This window comes from Tachypleus tridentatus, chromosome 8 (assembly GCF_004210375.1).
Source record: "Tachypleus tridentatus isolate NWPU-2018 chromosome 8, ASM421037v1, whole genome shotgun sequence".
Taxonomy (NCBI): Eukaryota; Metazoa; Arthropoda; class Merostomata; order Xiphosura; family Limulidae; genus Tachypleus; species Tachypleus tridentatus.
In genome coordinates, this window is record NC_134832.1 from 42,263,651 (window position 1) to 42,280,177 (window position 16,527).

Below are 16,527 nucleotides of genomic sequence, written 5' to 3' on the forward strand. Positions count from 1 at the left end.
AGTTGAATAAAACGTTTGTTTGAATTAAAAATTAATCTAATCTTTCTGAATTAGTTTGTCATGTAACTTTAGTTTTGGTTCCCCAGTGGCTCATCAGTAAGTCTGTAAGCTCAATTGTTAGAAACAGATTTTGACACACCATGATGTAGCCTTGCACTTAACAACAAACAAACTTTAGGACAGCTGATATGGGTGTTAACACTTTTACTAACAAAGCAGAGAACAATGTTTCAACCTAAGAAGGTTAAAATGTTGTTCTCTACTTTATTAGTGTTAATACCAGCTGCCCTGAGATACATTTTTATAGCAAGTGGGTTTCTCATCACCACAAAACAAACTTTAGATTTAATTTATAACTCGTTGTTAATTCTCCACTTCAATTTTTATAATGTATATTTGTAAACAGTGTAAATGCTTCATATTCTGCATGCAAACTTTTGTATCTCATCTATGCAATTCATATTTATTTTGATTCATATCATACCGTTAAATTTATTTCTACTGAGAGTTTAAATTAAGGTGTTATATTTTACCAACTTCCAATTTAAGTGTTTCATCAAAAAAGTTATCTATCTTTTCTGATGTTTTTTGATTTTCAAGAATATTATTTCTGACATTTTGTGTGATTTTTAGTAGTTTAAAATTATAATTGAACAACAACTATAAAAATACATTAATTTAGTTCATCCAACTGATTGATAATTTTAGAACAGTTAGTTATATTTATAAAAGGAATAAAAAAGTTTAAGTGGTTGTTGTTTTGTTGATATTTTTTAACTAAAATGTTTTCATTTCTTGTAAATGTCTTTCAATCATCTAGATGAGGATGCACCAATATCAGGCAGTACTACCTTAATCAATGCTAACAGTGCCAACAACCATAGTAAAGAGGCACTTACCACTCCAGAACCAAGGCTATCCAGGGACTTAGATGAAGATCAAAATACTAAAAAGGAAAAGTCTGTACTTCAGGCCAAACTTACTAAGTTAGCTATTCAGATTGGCTATGCAGGTAAAGAACTTTCAGGTCTTATTAAAAGAAAGCATTAAGGTTACATTTGTGTTTATGCCAAACTCCCCTTTTGTTATTATACTTATGTCATACTGATTTATTTCGAACAAACTTAAATGCTGATCAACAGTTTACCTGTGCTTGTGCCTATATTTTCCTAGTTCATTTACAAATATCTATTGTGTAGCTGGGTTTAACCAATGGGCTAGAAATAAATATACTAGTGACTCCATTCACCCTTGTTTATCTTTTATTACACTGATTGTTTCACATGTAATAATCAACTAACACAGGAGAATGTGTAGGATCAATTAGGCAAAAAATGTTTTTGGGGTAGTTCATATGAAAATTTAAAAAAATATATATATCTAAGCCTTGTGCTTATGTTTACAAGTTAAACAAACTATATCACACATAAAATCTTGAATGTAACACTTTCAGTTATGTTTGCCAAAAGTTTATATTTATCTAATACTATATTACAGTTTGATATATTTATTCATTCTGTTGAGAGAAGTTATTTAAATTGTTACTTCTTCCATATTTTATAGATATTACTATATTTTATTTCTCATTTTTTAATTGAGTTTAGCTTAAAATGTAATTTTCTAGATTACATAAATAATGTGTCTGTTTTATTAAAAGTTTCCAACAGTATTTAATTCCTTTGAGCACAAATTATATCTATAACATTTAATTTAATAGTATGTTCAGTAGTACGAATATTAACCAAAAATATAAGTATTTTAAACACATTGAAATAATTGTTTAATTTTAAAAAATGTCACTTCAATAGATAGAAATATAAAATTGTCCTGTTAAAATGTTTAAATAAAGCTTCCTTTGTGTGACTTTCAAGCTTAAAACTTTAAAACTGTTACTCTGATACTCAGTTATGACAACAGTTTCAGTGCTCAAACTTGCCAGAAGCAGTCTTTACAAAAGTAAACTTAGAAAAACAAAGCTACAGTATTTTCAAGAACTTATGTTTGGTTGAACAGATCTAACTGGGTTTTGTGAGATATACTTCTAGTTTGGTGCATAACTAATATATTTATATATATACAGCATGTTAAATCAATTTTAGAAGGGAAAAACTGTATTTAAATAAAAACCACCTACATTTTGTTGAATCATTAATATGTATATATAATTTAATGGAACAAGAAAGAGAGAATTATTTTTAAAATATGCAAAAACTATTTCAGTCTAGATGAAGCTTGCCAGATTTTGCGAGGAATGATTAGGAACTTTGACTAAGAAAGAAACAACAAAGTTCTGCTTAATAATATAGCCACACTTATAATGTGCACAATCACATGGTGCAATTATGTTTACTTTTATTTCCAGGTTCAACAATTGCTGTTTCAACGGTAATCATCCTCATAATTCGTTTTGTTATCAAGATGTTTGTCATAAAAAAACTATCATGGTCAGCATACTATACTCAATTCCTAGTCAAGTTTTTCATCATTGGTGTTACTGTCCTGGTTGTGGCTGTTCCTGAAGGGCTTCCATTAGCTGTCACCTTGGCACTAGCCTATTCAGTTAAGGTACAAAATATATGTATACGTAATATTTGAATCAGTCTCTTATATTATAGTAAGTATTTATAATGTTTAACTTTTAATATCTATGTTTGCTGTCATAAAACAGTGATTAAATATTTAGCATTGTACAGTCAACTTAATAATTTCATTCAAACTTTACATTTTAATAAGCACATTCTTTGCAACTTTTCTCAGTTTTAAAACACTCATGATATGTTGTTTTTTATCATCTACAAAAAATAATAACATTAATTCTAAATTTATAATTTACTGTCACTGAAGGTAAAAGGCCAAAGTGAAGAAAGTGGAAAAGCATTCAAGCTCAGATTTTAATTTTTCAGAAAGTTTTTTGCATGACATTAATATCTTCTACCATCAGAGAAATTTCAATGCCTGACTTGAATCAACTGTACTTTTTTTTTATGGGGTATTGCCACAAGTTATGTTTGTTTTTTGCATATTTTTTTGAGAAACCAATTTTCACTCTCTTGGTGATGGTAAAGATTTAAAACAATAGATAATTCCAGTAAATACCTTTTGGCAACATTTACTGACTTGTAACGAGACTAGAACTGTTAATTTGTGATTGAGTAAATAGTGATCTACTGTAACTTAGCTTTTGTTGCAGATTTAGATATAAGTATGATCAAGTAGATTTTGGTGTAGTTTCCTTCTTAATCTTTACAGTAGTTTCTGTAATGTATATCAATTAAAGAAAAGTAGAAATTCAGAAAGAATGCTATCAAGCTATTTCTCTCCTGATGGGACAACAATAGGTATATGGACTTACAACACTAAAATTTGTGGTTTGATTATGTGGTGGTTTTGTTTCTATAAAACAAAACAAAAAACAAACAAACCATCAAGCTACATATGTGTGTAGTCGTTTGAGAAATTTTGCAATAGTTAATATTGTATTATTACATATATCTTTAAAGAATAAATGTCTGCTTTTGAGTGTAACAAACTAATGATAACACCCCATACATAAGTGCTATGAGAAAATAATGGTATGTTTATGAACTGAAACAGTTATAAACAACTGTAGTTTTATTTTATATGATTTTGTTTTTTCAATACTTTATATTGACAGAAAATGATGAAAGACAATAACCTAGTCCGACATTTGGATGCCTGTGAAACAATGGGCAATGCTACAGCAATTTGTTCAGATAAAACTGGTACATTAACTACAAACCGCATGACAGTTGTTCAGAGTTACATCTGTGGTGAGTATCTTGAGAGAATTAAACATGTAACAGTTTTTAATAGTACAAGATAGTTATTTTAGATTATATTAGTGTAAGTACTGTGATTGTAGGATTATATTTGTGATATATACTGTACTACAGTAGAGTATCAGAATTACACCTGCAGTAAGTATCATGATTTTATGTAAGAACTATACCTGTGGTGAGTACCTAAACAGTGAACTACAGTTATACCTGTTCTAAGAACCATAACAGTGAGCCATTATTATTTCTGTGTTAAGTATCACAAGCATAAGCCACAATTATACCTTTGATAAGTACCATAACAGTGAACCATGGTTATATCATGGGTAATTACCAAGTATACCACTGAGCCACAATTATATGTGTATGTACCAAACATACCAGTGAGCTATAGCTATACCTGTGGTAAATACCAAACATACCAGTGAGCCACAGTTATATTTGTGGTGAGTACCATTCATAACAGTGAGCCAGTGTTATATCTGTGGTGAGTAACATTCATAACAGTGACCCACAGTTATACCTGTCATAAAGCACTGTATTGTTTCTTTCTGATTAATTTACACAGAAATAGCAGTACTATAAATCTGTGTTTTATATTTGATAAATGCCTTATTATTTTGTTGTTGAAAGATAAACTAAATGTCATGGATGCTGTTCCAAATGGACAGGTTGCTCGTAATTGTCAGTTTGTTAAAATGTACCATCATCCTTAGACTTTCGTAAATTTTGCATTAAATGCCATTAAATAATTCAGAGTCATTTTGGGCAAGTAAATTTTTAACTCTTAAACCAAATAAAACTGCACACATAAAAGCCAGTCTTTTGTGTATAGAGCAAAACAAATTGTACGTAACGTCACTAACGAACCTCAGTACTACTTCAGTCAAAGAACAAATCAACCTTCAAGATATTTTCAGGAACACATTATAAACAGGAAATTCAATGCTGTATAAATAATAATGTAAAACAAAATTTCATGCACTACAAGAAAGCAGCCTCAGTCCAATAGGTTTGAATATCTACATCTCTTCTACAGAGGATTGTTTATGGTGTGTGGTAACTACAGAAGGATACATGCCTTGACCTTACATCTAATTTCCACCACTAATTATACTATACCTCTGATTGACTCTAATTAGAGACTGTTGTTTTACAGTGTATTTTTTACAGCAGGTGGCAATACAGTGAAGTCACTCCCCCCCACACACACACACAATTTTTTTCCAAAGTTTATCAACTATGTAAGGATAGCAGTTTCTTAGGCTTATCTAAGTATCCAAAATGTGCAGAAGTCCATGAAAGATATCTGTATTTGCTATAATATAGATTCCATTTTCTACTTGCATTCTGCAAAGGAGATGTTGTTTTGTTGTGAATAATTGGCTGAATGTTTTGTCTTGATAAAATCATATTTTACTGGCATCTAGTCCATGCAAAGATTGTATTCTCTCATGGGAGAGTGGTGTCAGTAAGTTAGTGTGATAATATGTAGGAATAGTGGTCCTATTCACCTCTTTCCATTTTTGAAAACGGTCCCTTATATACACTTACTTCTATTCAGTATATAACTTGTGAATAACCAATCAACAGCTTAGAATGTCCCAAGAGTGGTTTCCTCAGTCATTTTAATCTGTGAAAAGGCTACCAAGTTCTTTCAATCCAAGATTTCAAGAAGGTAGGTTGTGTCTTTAATGTGCTGTAAGTTTCATATTTTTTAAAATCTAAATACATCTTCATTACTAAGCTTAATAAATTATAGTGGAATTCTATGGTACAGTTATAGTTACTTATGATTTTATGTTTATTCAACTGTATATATAAAACCTAAAAAAAATTTTGTATGATATCCTTCACGTGTGAAATTTTAAAAGGCTTAGCAACCTATGTCCAGCAGCAACTGAGTACAAAGGTTGTAGCAAGAATAGAATATTGTTTGCTTTACTTTTTGATTTATTGCTCTATATTTTAAGAAAAATAAGTTGAATAATTTATTTCTAAATAGCAATAATCTATATACATATATGTAATGTATAATAATTGAAATGTGACTGTAAGTTACAAAATACTAGTCCAGTAAAACACAGCCAAGATAGGGAAGACTAAAGGTCAGTTTTATATTACTGGATACCCAACATGAGTGCATGTGCACTACATCAGTGCAAGTTATTTAATGTTAGCTAGGCATGACTGGAAGGTCAGTATAATAAAAAATAATATATATATAGCATTATGAGCCTTAAGGTACTTAGATTAAACATTTGAATTTTTGCATTGTAATATTTAGTCATTCTAGCACAAAAAAAAGTATAATTTATGTTTATTTCTTAATTTTTTATGATGGTTGTGAGGTTGGTCAAGTGACAGAACCCACATAGTTAAAGTATTAAAAAACATAAAATATAAGGTATTACTGAAAATAAATGTTTGAAATGTATTTAGGATGTTCTAGAGATTATTTAAATAATATTTGAAATTTTTGGGGTGAAGAATATTTTTTTAATCATAACATGAAATCACTTTGCACCTAGACTAGTAATGAAAACTATTTTCACAAACATATCTTTAATGAAAATATTTCATTAACAAATCAGATTTTTTATACACAAAAGACTTGTAATTGTTACTAAAAGTCTCCCAAATTTTGTGAATATACATTTGCTGTATCAAAATTTATAGTGCAGATATTTAACGTACAAGTGTGTAGATGAACTTGTGTATATTATACTCATTTTCTGTATAACCTTCCTAGAAGAGGCCACCTTTTTCCTAACATCACTATAACCACTATAAACTGAATTTTAACAGGAGGTTTAGATCTTTTAATCTCCATAATTAAAGTCCACAGGAATGGTCAAAAGCAGAAATGGTGTGCAAACTGTTACTATTGGTTGTGAACGTTCCCTCAGTTAAGTGGTTGACATGGTTGTATGATTTAATATTATATGTTTAACAGTTACCTTTCATATCTTAGATTACACATTAAAATAAAGATTTTTATCCACTTGCATCCTGTAATTTTTTGATATAGTTGTTCTATAAGAGTTTTTATGAGTTGTCACCTTGGCACTAGCATATTAAGCTGAGGCAAAAAATATATTCATATTTAATTTTGGAATTAATATCATGCATTAGTCAGTTATGTATGACATTTTAAGTGCTCCATATGCTTTTCTCCAAATTTTTAACATATGTTAAAAAGAGGGTGAAACATAATTCTTCAGACTGCATCACTTGGTTCACATCATCAGTTAGCTATAAGTTTGTATACAAAAAAGAAAAATGTCAAAAATTAGTTATTCTTCTCTGAATTAAATAAAGTGTTGTATGTTAGAACATTGCTGTAGTTTTTGCACTTCAAGAATATGGTAAATATATTTCATAATTAAAAGTTATCGTTTTAATGTATAAAGCCATTCTAAGAAAAATTAACAAAACACTGAATAAGTAATATTTGCATATATAGTTCAAATCCATGGTTTTTGGGACTGTTGAATAATTTTTAACAGTAGTTGCAGTCATTAACAACATCTTTTACTTAAGTGAAAGATAACACTTCCTTAATTTTGTATATATTCAGTTCTATATCTGCATTGTGTAGGTAGGTGTACTTTATATATATATACACACACACACACACACATATACACTTCATAACTTTTTCTGTTACAGGGACTTTGTTCACAACTTCTCCAAGCTTTGAGAATATTGCACCAATTGTTGAAGAGAAGATTATTACAGGAATAGCTGTGAATAGTGCATATACATCACGAGTTTTGGTCAGTGCTATCTGCTCATAGATTTTAATACCATATACCTAAATAGGTCATTTTATATTTTTTTATTAAACTTTTTTTTTTTACAATTATTTCTAATTTGCCTTATAATTATCACTTTATTGTTTGAAAAATACACATATTCAACATCTTATCGCTAAACAAAATTGCTTTTTTCATGGTGAAACATTTCTCACTTTGTAAAGATATCTCTTAAAAAGTGCTTTGTAAGATAATGTGGTGCATCTTGTATACATGATTGTGTGTGGGATGTTAAACAACAGTTTTGAGATTTACTGTTTGTTGAGGCTACATAACAACTAATTTCTCAGCAGTGTGGAATGAATGTGATACTGAAAAAGGTTTGGGAAAACACTGAATGTTGGAAATCAAAGTGCTTAGTCTCTGCCAAAAGATTGTTGTCTAGGTATATTAAGTGCTTCATGTGTTTTCTCCATATTTTTAACATAATATGTGTTCAGAATAGGGTGAAACAAGATTCTTCAGACCATGTCACATGATTCAAGTCATTCATGTTCCACAGTCTGCTCTCTTGAGTACCAATAAAACTATGGTTTTTTGTGTTTATTTAAGATAAAGTTTCCAAACTACCTGTTAGGTCCATATGACACTTTTTTGTAATGTTCTTTGCAAGGTGTGGTTATAGATAGACAAATCCTGGTTACTGTGAAAGAAATTAAATAATTATGCCATGTTCTACACCTGTATAACTTTTCAACCTGTACAATTATCTTTTCCACTGGGCAGTTGTTATCATTAATAAACTGTAACTACAAGTACCTTACTTTAGCCAGTCGTACTGACTTGACACCAACTTTTTTTGTTCTTATATGTTATCTTGCAGTTTAGTCATGATACTGATATAACTTTACATTGTTTAATGTGTAGTAAGACCAGTCTGTTTTTATTTTGAATGTACAAATTAATATGTTCTACAAACATTTGGGGAATTTTTTGATAAAGTGAGCTTTAAGTGTATATATTATTTTAGACAGTTTTTATAAAGAAAAAATAAATTTCATGTTATGATATTTGCTTTGTGCATGAATACATGAAACTGAAACCAACAAGAAATTTAATGTAGCAGAAGTTTTAAGTTAAAAGTATTATTTTTCTGTTGAAGATTTAAAATAAAATAACTAATTAAAATGTTTTGCATATAATAACTACAGTTACTTGATATTTTAACTAGAGAAATATCACTAGAATCATCTGCACCCAGTACATACTTTTATCTTAAAATTATTATTTCTTTTTAGCCACCAGATTGTCCAGGAGAACTACCTAAACAAGTGGGAAACAAAACTGAATGTGCCCTTTTAGGATTTGTAATGGATCTAGGTAGAGATTACCAGACAGTTAGGGATGACATTCCAGAAGAAAGGCTTCACAAAGTTTACACATTCAACTCTGTCAGGAAATCTATGAGTACAGTCATTTATATTAGCAACGGGTATCGAGTATACACAAAAGGAGCATCTGAAATAGTTATGAAGAAGTAAGTTATAATTTTTTCATAAGGTTCATCCTGACTTACAGTAATTAAAAGGTTGTAGAGATATTACTTTAGCTTTGTGAATTGCATCATATAGTAGGAGCATCATTAACAGTAAAGTATATAATGCTAAAATATATTTATAGAAAAACAAATTGAGCTACGCAACATTCATTTCAAGATCTGTAGTTTTGTGAAGAATAAAGCTTAAATTAACATTATTAGGCCATATTTTATCTTTTTTAATTACAGTTATCTTTTCCAATGAAACATCATTTAATGTAAAGTAAGACCAGTCTGTGTGTGTTTTTGCATATGCTAATACATTAATTATATGTTCTACAAGGTGTTCTACAAATATTTAAAGAAATTTTTCATAAATTGTGCTATAAGTGTATATGTTTTCTTTAGTCACTTTTTATAAGGAAAAAAAATTAATTTCGAGTTATGATATTTGCTGTGTACATGAAACTGAAACCAAAGTTTGACTCGCAGATATTCTTTTCCCTCTCTGTTTTTCTTTTTTTTTACTGATGCATTAAATATATTACTGAAACCTTAGTTTTATAAACAAGTACAATATCTTTCAGAAAACTATTAATATTACTTGATTGAAGTGATATGTAAAGCTTTCTGTTAACTGTAATAAGAAAGCTAATTATTATAAGTATTGATCAGAATCATCAACATATTTTATATGAGTGTAATTGTTTTTTTTTTGGTTTTTTATACTCACCAATGTTTTCGTAATAACCAGTTAAGGCCCTCTAACTGGAGGTTCAAAGGATACCTAGCTACATAGTATGTACTTGTTTATTTCTCCGATCTCTGAGTTTATTAGAAAAAAAAGACTCAAGTCATGGAAAGTGCATAAGAACAATCTTTAGTAACAAGTACAACAACACAATCATAGATAAAATAGTAAACAAGAACAAGTGGATCTGTTGCAGCTGTGTTAGACTGAAAAAAAGAGAGAAATGAAGTAAAACTTCAATGAACTCTCTCATAAATTTGTCATGTGAAAAATAGTTTGTACTATAAAATCAAAAGTAGAAAACGATCTATTATAAGTGAAGTTACTGCAATAGGCATTTTCTATTTTATTTTATCAAACAAATATAGGTCCATATTTATATATACGTGTAATGTTTCCAAGTAAAAATGTTAAAATAAATTTTCTTTTAAAAATAGCCTAACATTTAATTAAAATGACACACAAAATTCTCATGAAAAATGGAAGTTGTAAGGACTAGTTCATGAACAAGAGCTGAACAACATCATTATTAACTTATGCAAACATGTTATGCAGAGCTTGTGCAGTTTTAAAATTTTGGTGAGGGAACTAAAGAATAAATTAACAAGTTAGAATTTTAAGTTAATAGGTAATGTCATACATAAGTCATATTTGCATTCAGAAATGATTTTAAAACATTTTATTTAATGCCTTTCATGATCCAGTAAGACAAAGATTGTTCCAGCAATATATTTCTACTTTTATAAATTTGTGTCAACTGACATTGTGAGTAAAATGTGTACAAAAAGTAGGAAGTGGTTTTGCTTCTGTTTCAGGTGCTCATTTATATTTAGTCATGAAGGCAGAATAGATCCATTTACCAAAGACGACCAAGATCGTATGGTCAACAATGTCATTGAACCAATGGCTTCTAATGGACTGCGTACAATCTGTCTTGCTTACAAAGACTACGTTAAAAAAGATAATGCTATCAACCAAGTGTTATATGAAGAAGAACCAAGTTGGGATGATGAAGAAGTTATCATCAGTGGGTTGACTTGTGTATGCATAGTTGGGATTGAAGATCCTGTTCGACATGAGGTAGAGAAACGAAAGTAATGCTTTTGTAATGTAAAGTCATAGTATTAAAAGAGCAATAATTTCTGCTTTAATAATCTGTATTTTGTTTAGATTTGTAGTGGTTGAACATCTGTGTTTGTGTGGACAACCGTACCTGTATGTTGTGTAAATTGTTTTTTCCAAGTACAAGAAAAGTATATGTGTGTGTGGGAGAGTATGTCATTTGTTAGGTAATAAATAAAAAGTACTTGAAACTATTAAACATAACGTTTGTATTAATATTTTTAATTGCAACATATTTTGTCACACATTAAAAAATTAGATATTCTTATTGAAAGTGTGAGAACATTGTGTAAGTCAACAGTAGAAGAAATAGAAAGGTTTCAATATATATGTGTGTGTGTATCAAAATATTTTAATGATTTAATTTTGTATATCATTTTTATTTCTACAAATGATCATGTCTCAGAACAAACTGTTATATTTTAATGAATGTTTCTTAGTGATATGGTTAACTATAATTAAAGTTAAAATACATAAAAAACTGAAGATATTTAACAATAAAATGCACTAATAGCTGAAATACAATTCATTCCATCCTAAGCTACAACATAATCCATCTTGCCTTTAAAATAGCAGATACGACAGGAATCACTTGTGTCTTAAGCCAGTATAAATCATTTACCTTAGAATGATGCACACAACAAAAATCACTTGTCTCTTAACCCAATATGAACCATTTCATCCTTAGAATAATACAGAGTGTTCAGAAAGTCACTGTGCACTTATATATTTATTAACAGACATGCTTCAATATATAATACAGGAGGTAAATATGAATGACAATTATAAACAATGTTGAAAGTGACCCCCGTTGGCATCAATACAGGCCTGGATCCTTCTTATTTTGTTTCTAAATTCTGCTATCATTTGCTGCCTTGAAATAGACTGAATAAAATATGATTACAAAAATGCACAGTGGCTTTCCAAACACCCTGTGTAAGCACCAGAAACCATCTGTGCCTCATCTGAGTGTAAAAATATGACTTAACAAATTTGAAAGAAATTATTTACTTTCTATAGGGAACCCCAAGGGTAACTAGTTTGATTAATTGCATTTTGTTGTATAATTTGTAGGCAATGAACAAATCATGGATCTATGAGAGGCAGGTAGTAATATACTATAAACCATCTAATACAACTTGCATAAAATACTTGCACTCTTGTGGGTGGAAGGTTCTGTTCTTTCAGTTTACCTCCTCTGGGATCTAAACATCCACCCATGTGTTTGCTGTGCATGGCAACCCGTTGAAGGGAGAAGAGGATCCTGGTGGTTGAGGGGTCCAGCTCTAACACACCACTTTGGCCTTGAATTCCTATAGATGGGTGGCCTTGGGGTGGCCCCTCTTGGGTCAGTTGGCTGGTCCACTTGGGCTAGAGTCAACCAAGTACCAGTGTTGGATGTTCTCAACAGGTGTTGTGAACATTGTATCTGATGCTGGTGTTTGGGTAAAGTGCTCATGAAACCCTGGCGTTGCTGCAGTGTCCTTGTCTGACATTGTAGTCCATCTCCTTGTAGGTCTCCATGGTGGGTGGGGTCAATGGGCACCAAAATATTCCTTTTTTATTATGGATCCTCCAAATAAAAACTTAAATAAACTAGTGAAAAAACAGTCCATGGGTAAATGATCATGTGTTGAAGATTCTGAGCAGCAATCTTCAACATCTGTAACACCTATTGTACCTCATTTTCTTATCCCACGTTCTCTTTCAGACAAACCTTTAGGGCAAGTGTCTCCCTTTTTCATTCAGAAGGGACTAGTGGGACTTGCTGGCTCACCAAAGTCAGTAAAGAAGCTTCAATCTGATGACATATTGGTAGAAACATCCACATCTCAACACAGTGAACTCCTGTTGCATTCAAAGGCGAGTGGGGATATACCTATTGAGGTTACACCTCATGCTACTTTGAATTCATCACGAGGAGTTATTGTTGAGAGGGATTTGAAGAACATCCCCAAGTCAGAGATTCTCGCTGGTTTCTCCACTCAAGGAGTTCTGCAGTGAGACATATCTTCACTCACAAAGATGGAATTATGATGCTGACCAATATCCTCATTCTGCCATTTACATCACCATGTCCACTTGCCACCATCAAGGCAGGTTAATTGCATGGTACGACCATACATTCCAGACCCTCTCCAATGCTTCCAGTATCAGCGGTTTGGTAACTTAAAGATGTCATGTCATGGTTCCTTGACATGTGCTCATTGCAGTGGCAAGGACCATGATGCTTATGACTATGAAATGGACCCTCGTTGTGTCAATTACAATGGCTCTCACCTGTCCTACTTTCATTCTTGCCTTAAATGGTTGGAAGAAAAAAGAGGTGCATTGTTTGGAAACGATTCATAAAATTACTTATCCTGAGGCTCAAAAGTTGCTGCTCACCACTTCAACTCAGATATACTCTGCTGCACTTCATTCCATTACTACAGTTGGAGTGCAGACAGATCTCTGTGTGCCTCCAAAAGAAACGTTCTCAAAACAAAAGTCTTTTGACCTCCATGGTTAAAAAAGTTAATGAATCAACTTCAACACCCATCTCTGTCCCCTACATGCATTCCAACAAATCCCAAGACCCACTTCCATTGGTTCCGGGTACAGGCATTTCCCTGGATACATCTTTTCCCACCCTAAGATGCAAAATGATCATTCGTTCACGTTCTCATCACTGGAATCTTCTTCCAACAGCAAAGATCTGCCCAATCGACCAACAGCAGGATCCAAGGAGGTCGATAGATCTCCCTAGAATAAAAACAGTAAAGAAAAAAGACATGGTCATAAACAGAAGGGTTCTTCACCCAATTTGGCCACACATCAATAAAAATGGCCACCTTGATACAATGAAACTGTCAAGGTTTATATTGTAATCTGGATGACATCAAAACACTGATTGCTTCCTACCATCCTGTATGTCTTTCCTTACAGGAAACATTTTTGAAACCTGCCGATTTTGTCACCTTTTGGCAGTCTTCTTTGTACAGAAATAACAGGCTGTGTGATGGATGAGTGCATGGAGGGGTAGCACTGTTGGTTGATCAGCATTTGCCTACACTGTCTTTGCCACTCGACACACCCTTGGAAATCGTAGCCATCTGTGTTTCCTTGGATCATACCATCACTGTTTGTTCTCTCTACCCGTTACCTGGAGAGACCTATGATCAATCAGACCTTGATGCTCTCATTGAACAGGTCTCATCTCCCCTTTTAATCCTAGGGGACTTTAATGGACGTCATCCCCTCTGGGAAAGTGCTGATATTGATAGGAGGGGTTGCTCTGTAGAGCATATGCTCTGTGATCACAACCTTTCTCTTTTCAATACTGGTTTTTCTACTTATTTTCATGCACCAAATCATTGCTTTACTGCTATTGATCTCTCACTTTGCTCCCCTTCACTATTCTCCCATTTTTCATGGAGGGTTGACAATAATCCACGAGGCAGTGATTATTTTCCTATAATTTTAAGAAATACTGGCTGTGGTCGATGCCACTCAACCCGCGTGCCCCAGTGGAAACTGGATCATGCAAACTGGCCCTTTTGCACTGCTCTTGCAGAACGTGATCCTGCCATTGTTTGTAAGCCATCAATAGATGATGGTGTGCAGCAATAACTGACTTATGTTAGTTAGCTGCTCAATGTATTCCTAAAACCTTGACACATTTTACATGATTTCCTCGTCTGTGGTGGAATCCTGCCTGCCACGCGGCACGGAAGGCCCAGAAATGGGCTTGGGATATTTTCCGTAGATATCCCATACTCTTGAATCTCATCACTTTCCAGCAGGCCCATGCATGTGCTCGATGGGTAAGACATCAAAGCCAGATTAAGTTCACAACCAGCATATCTTCTACTACCAGTTCCAAAGTCATATGGGACAAGATTTGAAAGGTCAGTGGGCTCCTCTCAATCTTGCTCTCTGATGGCCACAAAGTAGCTGATACCCGGAGCATCGCCGATACTCTAGATGAAAGCTTTTGCCAAGAATCTAGCACTTCTGCTTCTTCCTCCACCTTTTTAGCCATCAAGACTCGGGCAGAGTGATCACCTCTTTTCTTTTGAGCTGATTGTCTCTGTGACTATGATCTTCCCTTTACACTGGTGGAATTCATACTGGCCCTTCATCAATCTGGCAGTACATTGGTTGGACCTGATGATGTACACTATCAAATGCTGCACCATCTATCTTCTGCTTCTCTTGCTATTCTTCTGATTGTTTTTAACCAGATCTGGCAGGAGAATGTTTTTTCTGATCCCTGGTGCCAGGCTATTGTCCTACCTTCCTCCAAGCCTGGGAAGGATCCCAATATTCCTTCAAACTACTATTTAATTGATTTGATGAGCTGTCTCTGTAAGACTTTAGAGAAGATGGTTAATGTTCATCTTGTTTGGTTCCTCAAATCAAACAACCTCTTCCACCCACCCAGTGAGGGTTCTGACAACAGAGCTCCACCATGGACCACCTGATTTGACTTGAAATGTCAATCAGAGAAGTCTTTCTGAAATAACAACATCTTGTATCAATATTATTTGACATTGAGAAGGCTTATGATACAACATGGAGGTATGACATTTTGCAAGACCTCCATATATATGAGTTACATGGCCATTTGCCCATTTTTATTAAAGTTCATGTAGATTCGACACTTACCTGTTCTTTTCTACAGGAACTTGGAGTCCCTCTTGGCTGTGTTTTGAGTGTCACACTTTTCAATATAAAGATTAACACCATCACTGAACAACTCCTTCTTGCTGTTGCAAATGGGCTCTGTGTCAACGACTTTCACATCTCATGTCAGTCTTCGAACATGAGGTATATTGAGCAGCAGCTACAGACTGCCCTCAATCGTTTACTGAAATGGACCACAGAAAACAGCTTTAACTTCTCTCTCTCTAAAATCGTTTGCATGCACTTTTGCTGCCAACAGGGTATTCACCCTGATCCTGAAGTCTGTATCAGTGAAGTTGTGCTGTCTGTGGTCTCTGAGACAAAGTTCCTGGGATTTATCTTTGACTGTAAGCCGACCTTAATACCACACATCAAGCAGCTATGAGTCAAATATACAAGAGCACTGAACATCCTACATGTCCTCTCTTCCACCACTTGAGGAGCAGATTAATGTTCTATGCTAAAGATATATTGTGCTCTTATTCGATTGAAGCTCAACTATGGATCACTGGTCTATGGCTCTGCCCGAAACCTTGGCCTTAAAGATGCTGAACCCCATTCATCATCAAGGACTTTGGCTCTGCACTGGGTCTTTCTGCACTTCCTCAGTTCAGAGCTTATACAAAGAGTCTCATGAACCTTCTTTGCACCTCTGCTGTTTGCAACTGTCTTTACTATATGCTTTGAAACTTTGTTCCTTACCAAAGCATCCCATCTAGGGTTGTGTTTTCCTTCCTCGGTGGGCTGTACTTTTTCAGAACAGACGATCTGCCATTGATCATTTTGGCCTTCGTATCCAGGCACAGTTAGATTAATTGGGTCTATCCTGGGATAACATTGCTGTATCCACTGGTCAGCCCATCTCACCATGGCTTCTTACAGTCCCCAAATGTG

The 16,527-nt window shown here is 33.2% G+C and overlaps 1 protein-coding gene across 29 annotated transcripts in view; it reads left to right on the forward strand.

The window, feature by feature from the left end:
- LOC143222270 (plasma membrane calcium-transporting ATPase 2-like) overlaps positions 1–16,527 on the forward strand; it is a 251,808-nt gene that overhangs the window by 184,113 nt on the left and 51,168 nt on the right. For 27 of the 29 annotated variants that reach the window (XM_076448541.1, XM_076448542.1, XM_076448543.1 and 24 more), the window contains 6 exons: positions 821–1,012; positions 2,363–2,565; positions 3,656–3,791; positions 7,470–7,576; positions 8,854–9,092; positions 10,659–10,923. In XM_076448541.1, coding sequence (XP_076304656.1) covers positions 821–1,012; positions 2,363–2,565; positions 3,656–3,791; positions 7,470–7,576; positions 8,854–9,092; positions 10,659–10,923 — 1,142 coding nt within the window. The remainder of the gene's footprint in view (positions 1–820; positions 1,013–2,362; positions 2,566–3,655; positions 3,792–7,469; positions 7,577–8,853; positions 9,093–10,658; positions 10,924–16,527) is intronic. The other 2 variants (XM_076448554.1, XM_076448536.1) reach the window with 1 other exon arrangement.